Source organism: Python bivittatus, unplaced genomic scaffold, assembly GCF_059951505.1.
Source record: "Python bivittatus isolate LINGU-HERP-01145 unplaced genomic scaffold, Pbiv_v1 ctg000700_np1212, whole genome shotgun sequence".
Classification (NCBI taxonomy): Eukaryota; Metazoa; Chordata; class Lepidosauria; order Squamata; family Pythonidae; genus Python; species Python bivittatus.
This window is the reverse complement of record NW_028277098.1, coordinates 64,444,220-64,465,106: the sequence shown is the minus strand read 5'-3', so window position 1 is coordinate 64,465,106 and position 20,887 is coordinate 64,444,220. Positions and strand designations below refer to the sequence as shown.

Here is a 20,887-nt window from a genome sequence, read left to right as displayed (position 1 = left end):
GTTGTTGCAAAGGGAGAAGACAAATGCTGCAGGTGTGATGATTCTATTGCCACACTCAAAAGGAGTGGACAAAACTGAAATATAGCAGCTAATACACTAGATGCAGCAATTCTGAGCCTCATGGGTTCAAAGTCAGCAAGGCAAAGGAATGTCATATCTGAAACTGATACTCTGGTAGAGTGGTGGAGGAACAGGCAGAACCATGCAGAGTGTTTCTGACTATTTTGGGATATCCATCAAATTGAAAACTATGATTGGGAATGAAGAGAGGTGTGATGGCCTGATGCTTTTTGACCTCTCTAAGGCAAATTCTACAATAGCCAGAGCAGGGGCTGGCCATCACTTGATATAAAGGAGGAAAACTGTATGAGAGCCAGGATTTTGATGCTAAAGTAGGATTTCTCAGTTGAGATTTGAATGTAAATACAATATTTTGCCTCATATGACCTGGACTTCCTCTTTAACTAACAATCCCTTCCTTTCCTCAATAATTACAATACCCCTATAGTTTCTGCTGGTTCTTTTAGGGAAAGCAGAGAAAAATCCTTCATGACATACAGACTGATGAAGGATTAACATGTTTTTTACCTTCCTTAGAGTTACTCCTCAGAGTAACTTTGTAAGGTAGTATTTAAAGTTACAATTTTTATAGTTATCATATTTATTAGAACCAGACAGATTTGCCAATAAGAGAGCAGCTTACTAGTATCTATAGAACAGGAAGAATTGATGGCTAATGTGTGGTATAGTAGAACAATGGCTACTTAGCAGATCTTGGCAGCAGTGCATCTGCTCACAACACTCCAGGTTTTACTACAGGTAGTTGGGCTTAAATATGAGAATAAGGCCAAAGAACACTTGGATGCTCAGAAAGCAAGGAATGATCTCATATACCATTTATTATATACAGTACAATGTTGACAATATTCAATAGGGGTGTTTGCTCTTTATTATCATCCTAAGAGGATAATTTACCATATTAAGTATTTTACAATTGTAAAGCATAAATGTTTTGGCATTATTCATAGCTTTAAAAGGCAGTTTTCTTGACCCTTAATAATAACTCCTGCTTCTACTGAGCATTTTAAAGTGCCCAAAGCATGCAGCTAAATTATACTACAGCTTCCTACAACAACTCTATAAAGCTGCCTTCTCCATCTTGGCAACCACCACATATCCTGGGACCACCATTCTCAGAATTCTCAGCTTGCTGTATGGGAACTCCAGGAGATGTGGTCCAACACATCTGGAGGACACAATTTGGAGAAAGCTACAGAAAGGTACACTACAGTTACTTTGAAGACTCAAACAGCCAATCTATGACTGAAATGTCTGGAACATTCTAACAAAAAATATATACGCTTCTGTGCATGTTAGCATATTACAACAATGGCACTTATTGTTATTACAATTAAGATAATTTCAAATCTATTAAAGCTGAAATACTATTCCCAGTTACTAGAAGTAAATGACATCACACTTATGAATAGATGTGATTAGAACTGTACTCAGCCACTGAGATTATTACACTATGTTCCCTGAGAATAGGAAAAATAACTAATTGTGTGTGTGACCTTCAAAGCCTCTAATTTCATCACTAAACGTTGAATTATTTCCATTTGTCTTAAAAGGGCAGACATTTGAATATAGTAGGTAATGTGGAAGAACTTGCTTTGACTATAGTTTTCCAAAATCATCTTGTCAATTAGGAGCTGATCTTTTGTCCCTCTGCTGTTTGGGTGGGTTCCTTTCTCCTCAGATGGAAATAAATTGTTTTCAACTAGGTCCTGTTGGAGTACATCAGCTACCACACCAGCTAGCAATTTGAAAGTTGATGGCAAGCAGGTAATTGGCCTGTAGTTGCTGAAGAATAAAAAAGGGCATTGGAAGAGTATCTGAAGGACAGTGAAGAAGATGGACTGAATGTAGTATACTGTGAAGGCTTACTGAATACCAGAGAAATTAGACTGGCCTATAAGAAAGACCAAATGAAGAATAGAAAAGAGACGTGGCAAGGCAACGTATTACATAGCCAGTACACAAAAAAAACTAGCAGGCAAAGCAGATAACAACAAGACCTGGCAATGGCTAAGAGCAGGAAGGTTGAAGAAAGAGACAGAAGGGCTAATTCTGGCTGCACAAGACCAGGCCTTAAGAACAAACCCATACTAGGCCAGAACTGAGAAGACAGCAACAGACAGCAAATGCCGCCTCTGCAAAGAAGCTGAAGAAACAATGGACCATCTAGTTAGCTGCTGCAAGAAGTTCGCACAGACTGACTACAAAAAACAGCATGACAAAATAGCAACAATGGTATATTGGAATACCATTTGCCTGCAAGCAAGAACTGGTGGGACCACAAAATAGACAAAGTAATAGAAAATGAAGAAGCTAAAGTGCTCTGGGACTTTAGAATTCAAGCAAACAAGCACCTGCCACACAACACCCCAGACTTTACAATTGTTGAGAAGAAAGACAAAAAAGATAGTGGACATTGCAATAGTTGGAGACAGCAGAATAAAAGAGAGAGAATTGGAGAAAATCACAAAATATAAAGACCTGCAAATAGAAGTAGAGTGACTATGGCAAAAGAAAGCAAAGATAATACCAATAGTTATAGGTGCCTTAGGTGCAATCCCAAAACATCTGGAGCACCACTTGAATACCATCTGCATTGACAAAATCACTATCCATCAATTGCAAAAGGCAGGTTTATTTGGAACAGCTTATATCCTGCGACGATATCTTTAACACCATCAAACAACAACATCTACCTATCCCAGTTCCTTGGAAAGGACTTGATAGGTTGATAAAAATGCCAAATCCAGTCTAAACATCTGGCTGACTGTGCAACAAATCATAATCATAATAATTCTGCTTGATAATGCTTGTCTTTGGAAGGCCAAGAAGGTCCAGTACTCTAAATTGATTATATTTTGTTATAATCTGTAGTCTGCAAAAAATATTAAATTGGAAGAAGTTAGTCACTTTTCCGTGTTTAACTCCAACCGGCTGATATAAATAAGAGTGTTTAAAACAAATTTCAATTGTTTTCTGCTTACTATTTCTGCTTGGCTGCAGTGACAACATGCAAATTCAATGCTTTTAAATGTATACAAATTTTCCAGAACTAATTTGAAAAAGCTGTGCAGAAAATTGTGAATATTTTGGACATTGGCAACAGTGGTGTATCAATGCCCATCACTTTTGCAAATCTTATACTTTTTACAATAAAGAAGGAGAAGAAGGACCTAGTGATATTTAAACCATCTAGAAAAGTCTGTATGTTTTTATTCCCATAGTCGTTGCATCTCAAGTTTCACTAATGATTCTACTTTGTTGTATCTGAGGTGACACCAATTATACTATTGAAAGGAGATAACATTTTCTACTACTGCACATGCAAATACAGAGAGATACACCCCCACACATACACAGAGCTTATGAAAATGATGAATGAAGTTGAGCGTTCCACATTCTTTCCCATTAAATCATGCCTCTTGTTCTTGAACACAACCACTATTGGAGAAACAGACTGCCAATTTGGGGTGTGCTTTATTTTAATCAGATTAGAGAAAGCATTTTAAGTTGTTTCGGAATGTAGAAATTGGATGTTAAAATAAATTAAATTCATCATTGGAGTAATTTAGATTCTAGAAAATAATTCAAGTTTTTCTTTTCAAGGATCCAGGCAACTGTAGCCATAATTAAAGAATTATTTGCAGTACAATATAGCTTTTTCTAAGTTTTTATTTTGCAACATGTCTGCATATTTGAATAGTGTACATTATGTTGAATTCTGACCACTAAGCTGATTAGTTCTTTCCATGACATCGCTCATCTGAGAAGGTTCACAAAGAACCAAGCCCTCCAAGAGTTAGCACATAGAAGTAGTTCATACTGTCCCCTAGAGAACTGTTCTTCATGCATCTTCCCTGGAGCGGAAAGGCATATCAACAATATTCTCCTGGAAAAGAGCACTGCACAGGAACAAAAACTCTGTCTCCTAATGCCTGAAAGAATGGTTGACATCAGAGCAGGGGTTTAACTTCCTAAAGTCCCTTCCCTTGATGTCATTCTGCTTTTCAGGGAAGTATGATGGATGCGTGAGACTGAATATGACCCCAAGTCTAGATACATTTCTACTATATTTTTAGGTGGCATAATACTATTATAGCTTTTTCATAATACCACCCTTTTAAATCTTATTTTTAATCTAATCTTACTTAATTTTCATTTGTCCCATTTATTTTTCTAGACAATAAGTCATCCATTCTATTTGTCATGAACATTTTTTCTGACTTTTAAAGAAAGATAATCTTTACATAAAATGAACTGGTTAGGTTTCACAAATTAAAACCTATTTTCTAATGTTGGTCTGTCCTGTATTAATCAAAATAGTGGCTAGTTACATGGATAATCAGATTAGCTATAGGGAGAGTGGTGCAATATGCATTTGGATGGATTTAATCAGTCCATTTGATTTTATTTATAACTCATTTTTCTATAAAGCATGCCCTAAGCAGCTAATAAAAATGGGCCACAATAACCATAAATATATAATGTAAGTAAAAAGACAACATGAAAATGTAACAAAAGAGCACAACACTGCATTAATTACTCATAAAATATTTTTAACACACAGCATCAGTTGGAAATTGAAATCAAAACAAATGAGCTTAATTTATCAAATACAAGTAAAAAATTACATAGATTTACCCAAGGATGTACTTGCTTAGCCTTGGTGCCATAATAGAAAAGGCCCATTTTTTCACTCTACCTGTAAAGGTTGTAGAACATGTAATCTATTTATTGCCATCTATTCTCAGTGATTCAAGCTGTAATCTCATGTTCACTTAGAAGTGAGTCAATGGAACCTGAGTAGATATTCTTTTTAAATGAGTAGGCTTAATTTTCCCATTTCATTTTGTTCAACAGCTTGGGTGCTGCTAATAATGATGAACCTGCTTTCTTTGCATGAGTGTATGACTGTTGTGGGTGCGGAAATTCTTGTATTGCGGTTACTGTGATCTATATTCAGAGCCTTCCTGTGGGAGGCACAGGGACAGAATGTTCATTTGAGCATGTGCGCGTGCGCACGCTCACACACACACACACACAACTTGCTACATCTATGTTAATCTACTTTTCCCCATTGTTTTTGTCCATCAAAGCTCTCTAATCCAAAGTGTGTGTGGGATCCTGAAATACTGAAATAACCATTGGCATTATATTTTAACTGATTCATTTTGCTACCGTGAATGAAAGATATTGGTTCATCGTTTGAAATACTGAATTATACTCCCCCTCCCCACATGTGAGGCCGAGTGCAATTGGTCCCATCCCTGTTAAAAAGGCACTTCTGCACTCAGTCTCCTCTGAAATAATAATCATCCAATTGAGCAGGTCATTCAAGTATCTCAGCATTGTATTTCATGACACAATCACACATAAAACTACATATGGGATATGTAATCTAAAAAGCACAAAGATCTGTCACAGCTCTTCAAATGTTCTTTTAAACTAAAGGGACATCATATACGTAAGTATATTTAGTTCAGCAAAATTATTGTTTGGTGCTCCAATAGGTCCCTACAATTCCTTTGCCCCTTTAGAAAGAGTATAGACTAATTTTCTCAGGATTTTATTTCAAGTCCCATGTTGTGTCTCAAACGCAATCCTATGTCACGAGGCTACCATTAGTAATATTGTATCCAGCACCTGGATACACATTTTCACATACTGGACTAAACTGTTCCTTTCCCTGGCAGGTCCAACTCCCAGGTCCTTTCTGATAAATTTATTTCCTTTTGGGCCAAGGTGATACTTAAAAAACTGGAACTTCTGTTTCAAGTGTACATGTAAGGGCAAGATTACACAAACAGAGGCAATCAAGCAACGCCCCAAGGACACTGATATTCAAACAGGCCTGATGTCCCTCTCTAAAGAAGTATCACAGACCCACCAGATAACTTAATTAGAGTTCCCAAACTAAGTAGGGCCTTAACTCTGACATGATTCAACACATTTCCATTAGCAGTCTTGGAAGGGATATACAAAGGCGTTCCATTTAAATTCAGACTTTGCCCATGTGGTGAAGGAGTCATTGAAGCCAAGAACATGTTTTATTACACTATATATTTTTAAGTTGATCCTCACTGTGAGCTGCTAACCCTCACTCTGACCAGTTTTACTTAAAACTTTTACTTTCAGATTCAACTGATTTCATTTCCTTAAGTGTGGTCAGATTTTGTCATGTTATATGTAAGATGCACAACAATTTGTCTGATTGATCTGTTTACCTGATTGGTTAATCAACATCAGTTTTATGTAAGGTGTTTTATGAACTGGACATTGACTGCAATAAAGATTCTCCTTCTTCTCCTTTTCCTTCTTCTCCTTCTCCTTCTCCTTGCAACTGCTTTATGCACAGATCCTATCCCCATTCAGGTTAAATGCAGTTATGTAAGGGCACCCTACATAACCAGCCTTTTAACAATAAAAGTCTATCTTTACACAGTATTTATTCAAACATATTCAAAATGTGACAAGAGCTGTTGCTACAAAATGTGCAACTCTGTGCAAAATAATTGTATTCTGATGTACACAATCCTTAACCTATTGAGTCTATAAAGTTTGCTGACTGGAACTGTAAACAAGTTTTAACAGAAAACATTTTTTGTACTACATAAGGGGAAAAAAAGGTAAGGTACTTCTATTACATTTTGGCTCTTCGTCCATAAGATGGCAGCATGGTAGTAGATTCAGTGTGTGAATGAGATTTAATTTCATGTGTGATCTTTTTGCAGATTTTTCCCAAAGTATTCAAAATCTTCTGACCTACCTAAAACAATGGGCTATAGTTGGCAATTTTAATTAAGTAATTATTACTTGGCAAGCACAGCTATATAAATAGCCTAAGACATTCCATGCTTAGGACAAACTAACAAGTGTAATTGATTTTTTAAAAAGCCTCTAATTCTATAGTTCAATTTATGAATTAAGCAAAGAGAATATCTCATATATTTTCACTGATTTCTGGAAGCATGTTCATTACAGAAGGGCCTTTTCTATTAGCAAAGTCAGAATGTAGAGGCCTTGTTTAAGCTACTAGTGACAGTTTTCTCTGCAATTAAAGTCTTTTGCTTCAAGTAACTGCACTTGAATTATTGGCAAAACCTATTTTAAAGACTGCATTTTTCTGATCAGTTTAGGCTTACTTTGTATTTAAGATAAGCACAGAATTTTCATGGTACTATTTTAAGCCTTAGCCTAAACATTGCGTAGAGTTGTAGGCCAGGTCTCAGCTTGACATAAGTATAAACGACATCATTTTGAGCATGTGTTCACTTCTTGAATTGTGATTATGTTTTGGAAATACATCTTTTAAGTTTACCCTTCCATATCACTTGGAAAGGGTTAAATGCAATTCCTATTTCCTTGGGTTGGCAAACTGTAAGATGTGACCCAGGCCTTTCATTTGCAGTTTTCTAGCACAAGTAGCTCTAATAAGAACTGAAGGATACTGCTCATCTAGCTGAGGTGCCTGGTGCAGATATATGCTGGTCTAGAGCCACAGCTATGCTAGCTTACTTCATGGGACAAACTGTCCATTTTCAGAGCCTTACTGTCTCTAGATGAAGTCACTGTTTCCTAAAGAAACATGGCAGTGATTTTTGGATTAAATCCTCCTTTCAGCTACATATAATATTTTTACTGGAGGAAAGCCCTTTGAGAAAGGATAGCTATTATTTGAGTAAGTTTATTTGTTGTTAAACATGTCACCATGTTTTGTATTATTCTAAAGGGTGCAACCAGATAAAATAGCATGAGATCCATGGCTGGATCTCTCTCTTTTTTACAAATGCAGCTTTGAGTGGACCTGATTTAGATTAGGGCACTATACAACAGAAAGAGCTTTAGCCTTTTCCTGTTGAGGCATTTCCCAATTTCACCCCATCCACACAGACAAGCACAATTCTCCAAAAGCACAATGAAGATATTTGGTTCTGTAAACAGAGCAAGTAAAGAGGGTAAAGTCCTTTTTTAAGTGCTATGGTCCTAATTTGACTAAGGGTCCCACAGCTGCTTTTTAAATGAAGATCTTGGAGTTCTGTCCACACCTCAACTTGTCCCTCACAGATGTGTGAACACCCCACTAATAACACCTCTCAATTTTGTCATAACACTGAACACAAAGCATTACATGCTTGCTTTCTAGAAAATCAAGTATCCAGTTAGACTTTGTGTGATACCTCCACCTCAGTGATGTTGAACAGGTTACAAAGATCTGCATTTTTAACTTCCAAGGTTGAAGCACTGCTACCACTTGTTTGATTTACAGCCATTACTAAGCCTCGGCTTAAACACATGAGGCTCCAGACATGTGTATCCAGGAGGCAGGCAAAAAACCCAAATTTATTTATTTACAATTTGGCACATTTATTAAAGAATCTAGTGGAGAGGGGGTCAGGAATGGTCAGTAGCAGATGAAAATGAAATTTAAACACAAATTTTATTACCTAAAACTTAGTGGACTTAGCTACTTAAACTTATTAGGAACCTCAACTTTTGATTATACTTATAGAACAATTCCTTTGGTTTCCAAAGCAAATCTGATCATTAATCATTATTGTACTCTTGAAAATGCAGGTTTCTAATGGGTGGGACTAGCTTCCAAGAAGAGAAATTCAAACTGATCAATCAACCACATGGATAATCTGATAATGTGACTTCTGGGTAATTCCTACAGTACTTGTTTATTATAAGGGACAGGAAAATCCTGTGGATTCATGCCAGTCTGAGAATGCCTGGGCAAGTTCTTTGTCCACAGGAATGGCTTACAAAGCAGAGAGGGGAGTCAAAATCTGCCCCAGTTTGCATGTTTCATTTTATTTGTTTTTGTCTAGTTTTTTCTTTGTGATAGAGACTGAGAACAGGCATTGGTATTGAAGAGGGAGAGAGGGATCTTGACTGCAAAGTAGTAAAGAACGACAAAAGCACTCTATTTTTAACAATTGATGATTACCTTCTATTAAGTCATATTTTATTCCTAGTGACCACATTTTCTCCATGACAATCTAACCTGGTCTTTCAGGTCTTCAAACACTGATCACCACTGTAACAAAGTCCATCTACCTTGCTGCTGGTCATCCTCTTCTTCTCTTTCCTTCCACCTTTCCCAGCATTAGAGCCTTCTCCAGACAGTTAGGTCTTCGCATAATGTGTCCAAAGTAGGATAATTTGAGCCTGGTCATTTGTGCCTTGAGGGAGAACTCTGGGTTGATTTGTTCGATGATCCATTGGTTTGTTTTCTTTGCTGTCCAAGGTATTCTCCAGAGTCTTCTTCAACACCAAAGTTCAAAGGCGTCAAATACCCTTCCTATCTTGCTTTTTCCAACTTTCACTTCCATAGAGTGCTACAGGGAATACCATGGCTTGCATGATTCTGATCCTTGTAGGCACAGATACATCAGCATCTGAATATCTTTTCCAAGGCTTTCATGGCTGCTCTACCAAGTGCTAGTCTGTGGTATATTTCTTGAATATACCACAGCCTGCTTGTTCCTTTACTGTTGATGGTTGATTCTAAATGGCAGAAGCTACCCATTTGGATTTTAATTTCATTTATTTTACTGTTATATTTTATAGTATACAGCATTTCCTATTTTGTTTTAACTATTGTAAGTTGCTATGAATGCTTACATCAACAGAAAAACAGGATATAAATTTAATACTAAATGAAATGAAGACTATGACTTTTTCAGTATGCGATAGGTTATATTAAGAGTCTGAAAGAGATATGTAATTACCATATGTTCAACAGTTCATACAAGCAAATGTAAATCAAGTACTCAGTGTATGTGTATACAAATGAGCATGTGAATAGTCACATGTGTACAATTTAGGTACGAATATATGAATGTTAGTTCTTTTGCAAACTGGAATGTGTATACAAATACCCATTCATACTGTGAATACAAAATAATGTCTGGCTAACATTATGGTGAACCTGCAGCATGTAATATACACATCCTGAGCTGTGTCATATGAGACATCAATTACCCTGTTTCAGGCACTTGGCATTAAACATTTGTTCTAGATTAATTTTAAGATAATCCAGAATTCTTGGCAGTGAGAGTGTATCCCTTTGCACAACAGAATGTTCTTTTAATAAGGTTGGTGGATATAAATATACAACTTACCCAAACACTGGAAAATAATTGATTTCTTGTTCTGCTTCTAGCCTTTTGACCTGTAGAAGAAAAATACCATTATCAACATTCCTCTAAAATATTCTTTCAAACAATTGTAAAGGAACTTAGAGAAGTATGGCTCATGCTAGAAGAACACGAAAAATTGCATGCTATCAGAAACAATATGCTCAGCCAGTTCATCATAAATGATATTAGGTATCTGTAATATTTTCACAGAAGGGAACCAAAAAAGCTTTTGTGAAATGTGGAAATGAAGACTTAAAACTTTGTTCTCTTGTTACCTGAGTTTCAAGCCTGTCTTGACTTCTAAAGAAAAAAAAATAGTGCAACCATTTCAAATAATAGTTTGAAAATCTGAAATTATTAACGGTGCATTTGTTCTGAGCATCAACTAATTAAAAAACAAAGTTTTTGAAAGCTTGAGTGCATTTAACCTAAAATGACAAAATAATTAGGAATAAATATTTTAAGGTATTTAAAATGTAAATACCTAAATTTTAAACTGGAATTGTAAATGGAAATATTATGTTAAACATTGCATGAAGAATTACAAAGAATTAGGTTAGGGATAGCTGTCCAGATGTTGACAAGTTCCAGCTTCCATGAGCTACTGCTAGCACAGTGGAAAGTAAAGGGCTGTAAAGTTGCAGCCAAGCACTATTGTGAATAGTGCAGTGCAATTTTCCAAACTAAAACTACATTGATTACTAAGGAACATGTGCATACAAATGCATATGTTGTGAAATAACATATCTATTCTATTATGGAACTTTCTTGCAAAAATATCAAGAGGAGCGTGTGTGTGCGCGCACACATGAGCATGCCAGTCCAGTTTATGCAGATATTTAAAACATCTCCATCTTTATTTCACTAATTTCCTTTGTGTCCTACATCATAAACTCCTAAACTTGCTGCTACCTCTCATTCTCTCACCATCCTATATTTAACACTTTCCCATCTGGCTTTTAGCACTAATATCCACTGAATGGCCCTTACAAAAATTGTTTTTGATGCCCTACTTCTCAATCCAGCTCTCCTCACTCCACCTCCATGAGATCTGCTCAGCCTTTGTTATAGCTGGTTATCCTCTTCTGTTTGATTTCCCTCTTGTCCAAATTCTTCAAAGTTGTCTTCATGATTTGGTTCTCTTCCAATCAAGCTCTGTCTAATCAAGCTCTCCCTGTTTTCAAGAGGATGGATGTTTTCTGTCTTTGATTTTTCCCTCTCAGGGCTCTGTACTTGGCCCTTTGTTACAGGTTCTGTCTGTCAATATTAATATTGTCATTGGTAACCCATGATTTTCAGATGTGTATTGATAGTATCTATGCATTTACTTTAATTAATCTGTGCATTTAATCCTATGTCTTCCCAGAACATTCTCCCTTTATTCTATCGCAGATCTCTAGATCCTTTCTCATGCTCCCATTTTAGGTCAAGAGTTTCCAGCAAAGGGCCGTTGTTGTCCTTTGAGGAGTATGTTGGGTGTCTGCACTCCAGATGTAAGCAGGGTCAGAACAAAGAAGTGGGCAAGGACAGGATAAAAACATCTAATTTGATTTAATTTAATTTAACTTTACTTACAGTTAACGTAATTACTACCCCAAGACATAATAATTCACCTCTTCTTTCATACTAAGAATTACATCTAGGCAAGATACAACTATGGCCTGGGAAGCCACAAAGAGTCCTGACACTTTACATCCCTGCATTAGCTGTAAAATTGTAGTTTTCAGTGCAATATGTCCCCTAGTCTTTATTATCAAGGGCTGCTTTCCCTCTTGCCATCCACCCTGTTGCCCATGCAAGAAGCCTAGGCTGTCTGTCTCCCCTTTCCCCTCGATCTCCCACTCCCAAATTGTGCAGCTGCAATGCAGAAGAATGTACTTGTGGTTAATTGTCCCCATAGACCTTTCTACATGTATACATTACACACTTGTGGGCTTGGGGATACATGATCTCTCCTGGTGAAATGTGGATATTTTTGTTCTTTACAGCCTAGGAAGAAAAATATATGTTGGAAAATATAATAGTGTTCCCGTTGCAATCCCCACTTTTAAATAGTTTTTCCTACCCTGCTGTACGACAAATAGGTCCACTGCTGCAGAAGGAGATCTGCCTAGGTAGAGGGGCTTTAGGTTTCAAAGGCTTGACTTCTGGGGTACAGGAAACTCTTTCATGGTATGCACTCGCTTATCTGCTTTTATATCCTGTCACATCTCTTCCTATAAATTTTAACCATCCAAAGAGCTTCTGCTCCACCGTCTCATCTTTGATATTCTAGAAGAAGCTGTCCTGGACTAGATATTCCTAGAACTGCCTCCCTGAATGCTTTCATATAGCTGCATCCCTCCTGAAATTCACATTTTCCAAGATTCTTTCAGAATAACTTTAATCTAAGCCAATGTACATGCAATTGAAATAATAGCATGTCTTTCCCACATTTATCTCTCTCTCTCCTTCCCGCTCCCCCGCTTCTTTTCCTGTTTATTTGAAAATGTGAGTCCCTACGGGGACCTGCTCTTTGTAAATTCCATGTATTGGGATGGAATTCTATAAATAATAATAAACAATGGATCTGCCTTAATTTGAGATGTGCCAATGCAGAAAAGGAAAACAGGCAAATTTGATTTGTTGAGAACTAGTGACTGTTCTTGCAAATATGCAATTTATCATTTGCATCAAGTAATGTATTTGCTGTGAACAATAAGGAACAGGAGTGCATATTTTTGTTGTTGTTGTTGCAGCATTTCTGCTCTGAGCCCTGTCAAAGACTCTTCTACAATATCAAATTGTACTGATGAACTATAAATATTTTTCATTTCTTTCCTTTTTCTTTTCTAGAAAATCCAGTTTCTGGTGATGAATCCAATTCAACTAGTACTTCTCCAACTATTGCCACCACTGAGAAGTTGATGACAATCATCACTACTACCTCTCCTTTTAATTCTACCTTTCCAAATTCTACAACTACATCACCAGAAGGTAAATAGGCTTCAGTTTTCCTATGGAACTAGTTTGACTCATGTATTTATTTATGATAAAAACGCTACTTCCTCAAAGTATTGCCATCTATGTTTTCCCAGAGTTTTCCCCATCTTTTCTTAAACTGCAGAAATTCTGACCTATCTGGAAGAAAAAAGAAAATAGTGCAATTTTCATTGAATAGTCCTTTGTATAATTTTCCCAACTTTTCAGGAAACTGTCCAATTTCTAAATACTTTATATTAGGAAGGAGATGTTATTCTATACTTTTATTTTACCGATAGACATCAGTTTATTGCTTCTCTCCCCCCCCCCCCCCGTTTCCCCGTCATTGTTTTAAATCAGTTTTTTAGCTAGTACTAATATGCTTTGCTTATATAAATATATTGTTAAACATCTGAAATGCTCAGTTCAGTTTATTACAGTCATAGACCAGCTCAAAATAAATTCAAAATTAAAACATACAATTCCCAAATAATCAGTAGTGAAAATAAACAGTACTGTACAGAACTGTAAAACCTAAATAGGAGTGACAAATTAAAAATAAATATACAATAAAACTAAAAATAAGCAAGCACGTCTGGGTCAAAAGATATTTAAAAGCTGCTTATTGATAAGTTATGGCAGATACTATAGACGACAAGACAGTATTTAGCTATGTTCAGTAAGACAGAGTCCAGCTGGTCAGATAGCAATAGGTGAAGAGAAAATGAATCTGAGCAATTAGGATGTTTGTCTAAAAATGGGGATGTCTCCTGACATCAAACAACATAATGAGAACAGTACAGTATAATACAATACAACATGGTTCAATGTCTCTATTGTTCCTGTGCCACAGGGGCATAGTCTTTGCTCAAATAGAATGTCCTAGTATTTCCCCTCATGACAGCTGTTGGGAAGGTATTAAATCTAGCCAAAGAGAAAACTCTCCTAAATTTAGGGACCATTATTCAATTAAGATATTGTGCTGCTTGGAATGGATGAAAGAGATTGCTCAAAAAATATGTTTTTAGGTAGGGCTGACCAATCCATCTGAAGCTCCAGATCAGAATGTGCTGTTTGAGACTGTTAAATGCACATTCATAGCCCATCAAAAGAATAACCGCAATGAGAAAACTAATGATTTTAGACCATGAAATATTACAATACTGCATTGATTAAATCAAAATTTTGTAACACTGTAGGATGATGATGATGATGATGATGATGATGATGATGATGGTTGGTCACAGTCAGCCAGATGTTTAGACTGGATTTGGCATTTTTATCCACCTATCGAGTCCTTCCCAAGGACCTGGGATAGGTAGATGTTGTTGTTTGATGGTGTTAAAGATATCGTCGCATGATATAAGCTGTTCCAAGTAAAGCCACCTTTTGCAATTGACTGATAGTGATTTTGTCAATGCCGATGGTGTTCAAGTGGTGCTCCAGATGTTTTGGGATTGCACTAAAGTGCCTATAACTATTGGTACTATCTTTGCTTTCTTTTGCCATAGTCGTTCTACTCCTATTTGCAAGTCTTTATATTTTGTGATTTTCTCCTTTTCTTTCTCTTTTATTCTGTTGTCTCTAGCTATTGCAATGTCCACTATCTTTTTTGTCTTTCTTCTCAACAATTGTAAAGTCTGGGATGTTGTGTGGCAGGTTCTTGTCTGTTTGAATTCTAAAGTCCCAGAGCACTTTAGCATCTTCATTTTCTATTACTTTGTTTTGTGATCCCACCAGTCCCTGCTTGCAGGCAGATGGTATTTCTTGCAGATATTCCAATGCACCATTGCTGCTATTTTGTCATGCCATTGTTTGTGGTCAGTCTGTGCGATCTTCTTGCAGCAGCTAACTAGGTGGTCCATTGTTTCTTCAGCTTCTTTGCAGAGGAGGTATTTGCTGTCTGTTGCTGTCTTCTCAGTTCTGGCTTAGTGTGCATTTGTTCTTAAGGCTTGGTCTTGTGCAGCCAGAATTAGCCCCTCTGTCTCTTTCTTCAACTTTCCTGTTCTTAGCCATTGCCAAGTCTTGTTGCTATCTGCTTTGCCTGCTAGTTTGTGTGTGTGTGTGTGTGTGTGTATACTGGCCATGTAATATTTTGCCTTGCCATGTCTCTTTTCTATTCTTCATTTGGCATTATTATTATTATTATTATTATTATTATTATTATTATTCCTCCCTTCCCCCCTCTGCTATCTGACTATTATCAATTTAGTAACTTCTTTCTCTCCAATCCATAACAAATGTTAAATATTCTGGGTTTTGTTCTTACATTTCATGGGAAACAGTTGTGCAATTGTTCACTAATGTGCTTTGGGAGTAACAGACTTAGGTTTTTGAAGTTGTTCTGAATCATTGGAGAGCTTCATTTTTTCTGAATGTCCACATAAACCAATTGGACATTCTTCTAGCTATTCTCTTTCACTAGTGCGGATGTAATCGGGGAGGATGTGATATATACACAAACACAAATGAGTAACTACAATAGTGTGAAAAAGACAGCTGCAATTTCATTTAAAACTTATAGCACAAGAACTATTAGTCCTGTGATCTATCTGATAGCTCCTTCTTTTTTAGCCATTCTTTGCTGATAATTATCAACATATAGAATACCTCATTTAAATGGGCATTAGAATCAAAGGGCATGGGATTTTCCATACATGCCTATGTTGTTATTGTAAAACAACTATTGGAGAAGTAATTTTGTTTAGCTTTAAATTTCCTTCTCCTTCCTGCCCCAAACTGCTATTTGCCTTATAGGGGAACACTCTGGTCTTCGCAGAATTTCTCTGAATTAGAAATAATGGACAGCTAATCACAACTTTCTTAAAGCCACATCTAGGTCAGTCCTTAACTTCAAAACTTGAAGAAAAATAAAGTTTATGTATATTTAGAATAGTGAGCATATTACATGTGAAAACTAATCATCCTTGGAGGGAGCATCCATGCTTCAGGAACCTAAAATTGTCTTATTACTTTGATTTCCTAGAATAAGTAGTCTTAGGTCACTTGAACTCGAAAATGACTTGATGACTTGGTGACTTAATCAATCAATTCATTCTAGATGGGCTGTTCTTAATGCAGTCTAGTGACTGCAGTGATGGAGTTTAGTTCTAGAATGTATCAGACATTCACAGTGCTTTTATATTCTCCCTTTCTCCTTTATTTTTTTTTTCCAGTCACTGTAAGGGATACTACCACGCAAAATAAAATGATATTTGTCCAAAGCACACCCACAGCAAATTTAACTTCAACAGATACAACAGCAGAGTCATTTACTACAAAAAAATGGATTCCTGGCAATGAGACAACTCAAAATGCAACTTCAATACCACTTCTGACAAGTGATCATTTTAAGACAACAACCTATTCCACCGCCTTTCTTAGCACAGCCATGACTGAGAACGGCAATGTGATGGTAAGATTGTGGAAATTTAGGATTGTTAGATTGGTTGTAATAAGAAGAAGGATGATGAGTTCCCTTTATTGGGACCTTTATTGTAAATCAATGATTGATATATTAATCAGTTCTCATGAATTAATCAACATGCTATTTTAGTTACTTTTGCAAAGTTGCCAACCCATAATCTTCAGCCTCCTGGATGGTTCTCATAGATGCCCATTTACTTCTTTAAATCTTCCCTAAGCTATTGTTCTTAATTCAATTTATTGGGGAAGAGGGTGCATGAGAATGAATGTCTTTATACAAGTTTTTTCCTCAGCATAGGAAGCTCCTGGCAGACTGCCTGAAGCATAAATGTGCTGGGGAAGAGGGAACATAAATTTTACAACTCCCAGCTGTGGTGTCCTCCTCCCATGTGCTTTCTCACATGCAGGTTTTTTGATAGCATTTGTCATTTAGACACTGATTCAACAATGTCATGTTCTAATTGATTACCTTACTAGCTGCTGCTTTGCCACTACAGTATTTCCTATTCAGAAAATGTGAATAATCAAATAGTCTCATCTTACTACATGAAAATGTCTCTGGATACAGATAAAGTTAATTCAGTGCAATAACAATTGTTATTGCATAAACATTGGCCTTAGTCTGAATTAATATTGACTCTGCCCTTGGTATTATAATTACAAAGCCAGATGTTGCTAAGACAAAAGAAACTGATGCTAAAGTAACATATTCCATGCTACTGGCCCTTCTTTTATATATCAGATAAGTTTGATTGCCTTTGAGGAAGCTCACCTATGATTTCTAATGGATAAAATTTAAGTTCAGCAGATTTCTTTGGTCTGACATCTCCATTTCAGGTCACCCTGTATTCACCGATGGTCTTATCAGCCATGTAGTGCTATTTGCCTGATGGAAGCATATGAAGTTTTTGAATTATGTCCCCTTCCAGAACAGGGCAGAAAGTTTTCTAACATTACAGAACCATGAGAATATTTCTAGATAATTATCTCCCATATATGGCTGCCAGCCCGAACCTTGTGATTCTCTTCATAGGTATGGCTCAGTGGCTCCCCACCATGTGAGGTGAGGTAGTACTTCAGGAACAGTCTTCTTGATGTTGGCACCTCTATTATAGAATAACCTCCTCAGAGACAGTTGCCTGACACCTTCTTTATGGTGATTTCTACACCAAGCTGATAGTTTATTTGTTTAATACACCTAGGTTTTTAAATTACCTGTAATTTTAAAAAGATCTCTTTAATCATTTCTGTTATACTTTTGGATTTATTTTTTTCCACAAGAAGAAAAGCTTATTTGTGCTTCTTTTATGTCACATTTTAGCAATGTCATTTATTCTGTGAATCATTCAGGAGGCACATATAGATTAATTGATAATTTCACAGAAATGCAATTAGCAAATAAAATAGACAAATGACATTAAGCAAAGGGAAGTGCAATGATACACTCTTCCATCCTTTCTTTTTCTAGCTCAACATCACATGTGTGAAAATCAAGAAGCTGACTAACACCACTGAAGTGATATGCTTGGAACTCGATGAGGTCCATTTGTGTGTAAGTAGACATGGGGGTTAAAATGGCAAGGGAGGCATGTTTTGTTTTGCTACAAGAAAAAAAAGTTTTGGGGAGAATTTCTTGCTTCAGAAGTTCCAACATGGGAAATTAAAAAGTGATTTTACCTTTTTACTTCCAGCTACCTTTAAAACAATAGGTCCAGTTTGCTTACAGGTAGTCCTTGACTTACAATCACAATTGGGACTGGAACTTCCATCACTAAGCGATGTGGTTGTTAAGTGAGTTGTGCCCTATTTTATGACCTTTTTTGCTGTGGTCGTTAAGCAAATCATATGGTTGTTAGGTGAATCTGGCTTCCCCCATTGACTTTGCTTGTAGGAAGCCCCCTGGGAAGGTTGAAAATGATGATAATGTGACCCCAGGATGCTGCAACTGTCGTAAATACATGCTGGTTGCCAAGTGCCCAAATTTTGATCATGTGATTGCAGGGACACTGCGATACTCATAAGTGCAAAGACTGGTCATAAGTCACTTTCTTCAGCACCATGGTAACTTTGATTGGTCGTTAAACAAATGGTTGTAAATTGTAGACTACCTTTACTTTCTGCAGTGGAAAACCACATGCATTTCAGTTCATCATGACACATCTGGTTCCATATTTTGACAATGCCTTGTTCCTAAAAGTTCATACATTCCAGTTTTTTAAGTGTATAAGTTGTCCAAGGGACTCCAGCATCATATTTCATTGCACACGCTTATTTACATACCAGCTATACAGTGGGGTTTTTTTTAGATTTGTTTTATCTTGCCTTTATTATTTTTATAAATAACTGAAGGTGGTGAACATACCTAACACTCCTTCCTCCTCCTATTTTCCTCACAACAACAACCCTGTGAGGTGAGTTGGGCTGACAGAGAGCGGCTGGCCCAAAGTCACCCAGCCAGCTTTCATGCCTAAGGAGGGACTAGAACTCAGAGTCTCCTGTTTTCTAGCCTGGAGCCTTAACTGCTACACCATATTGGTTATTTTAAATTAATTTTAATTAATTAAAATTAATTTCTATAACTTTTTTTAACACCATAATTTTGCAGCCAGGCACCTTTCCCAATAGCTGCATCCATAGCTATAGGAACAGCGTAGAGCTTCTCTATGTGTGTACGAGGGAAGGGGAAAGAGAGTAATGGCTCATTTAAGCCCAATGGCTGGAAAGCATAGACATCTGGGCAAGAGAGCAAGGAAGGTAAGTGATGAAATGTGCAGTATCAGATTGTGAAATAATCCATCCATTATATACTTGTATGTGACATTGTGATGCAAGTATGTTTTTGCATGGTGATGTCACAATGCATATTTCTTCAGGAAAATTAAGCTGGGGGGGGGGCAAGAATTATGAAACTGATAGGACATTGACTAGAAAGTGTTAAATCCAGTTGGTTGATAGGAGTTGTGTGTTCAAGCAGCAGAATGCTAGGTAAAGCAAGAGTTCCAGAAATGGGACAATGGCCTGTCTGCAAGCCCCACAAAATTTCTGTCTTGCAAATCTTGAAATGAAAGTTTTGCAGTTTGAGCTGTCCTAGTAGCCAGTAGGCAATTACATGTAAACACAAGGATGCAGTGCAGAGGCAGATATGATGCCAAAATCCCATGCTGAAATGTCCAATAACACTAGTCATTAAAAGTCTGTGTTAAAGTAATATTTAGAGGGATCTGATACGTGGTGGAATGTATGCATTTTATATAAACTGAAAGCTTTTCAAGAATTATGCTTAACATCTGCTGAAATAAACTCCTATGGGAGTTTACTTTTGTAGCATATGAGCCACCTAGTGGGTGATAGTTAAGCAGAAAAGCAAATAACGTACAATTGTGTAAGTAATTCATTTCGGCTTGTGATAATAAAATGCAGGTTAGCTATCCCTTATCTCCATTCATGGTACACACTGTACTTGAGACCAGCATTAGGGAAACTCGATCAGTTTTGATCATTATTGTCATTTGAGTTACCATATCTGACTGAGAAATAGCATTACTCCTCTGCAGGACGGACATAATTTATATTTTGAAATCATTGATTGGGAAGGCTGGAAGCTGAAGTTCTGATACATCTGGAGGACACCAAATTAGGAAAGACTGCCTACAGTGAATCAGGATGTGAATCTTCTTATGGAAGTAGCCATTTGACCAAAATTCTAGTTTTGTCATCACAAGTTTTGTTATAGACTTGTAAGCCCTGGAAATCAAATATTAGCATTTTCCCAATACTTTACTGTATTCAATAATATAGTTGAATAATAATATTATTCAGTAACAATTCTTATATTAGTAATGGCTTGTAAATGCTTCCAATCTATTAATAACTGGCTAATAGTGCTGTCCAGGCTAATGGTGCATTATGTAGCATTGACACTTAGACGGCTAATGATCAGAATTGGTAATTAATTAACTAATTGATAATTGTGAACATTAATTTGTCAATATGGAGCATTATAATATACTTATAAATGGAAGTCACAAACCATTGCTTGATTTTCCTTTCAAACATTTAGTGTGCGTATATTTACTGGTTCATGGACAGTTTTTTTCATAAATAGGCATTTTCAATGGATGACTAAGAACACAGCCCACTCTATTTCCTTTAATTGTGATGACCATGCATGGCATTGGAGGAAACATGGATGATGATGATGATGTTATGATGATATGATGAACAGGAAGCTGTTATAAAGTTCATCTTTGAATCATCTATTTTTGTATTTTTTTTCC

General features: G+C 36.6%; 1 protein-coding gene across 1 annotated transcript in view; it reads left to right on the top strand.

The window, feature by feature from the left end:
* The window catches only part of CD34 (CD34 molecule), a 39,748-nt gene that overhangs the window by 6,662 nt on the left and 12,199 nt on the right, over window positions 1-20,887 (top strand). The window contains exons 2-4 of the mRNA XM_007427485.3: window positions 13,059-13,199; window positions 16,361-16,599; window positions 18,079-18,162. Coding sequence (XP_007427547.1) covers window positions 13,059-13,199; window positions 16,361-16,599; window positions 18,079-18,162 — 464 coding nt within the window. The remainder of the gene's footprint in view (window positions 1-13,058; window positions 13,200-16,360; window positions 16,600-18,078; window positions 18,163-20,887) is intronic.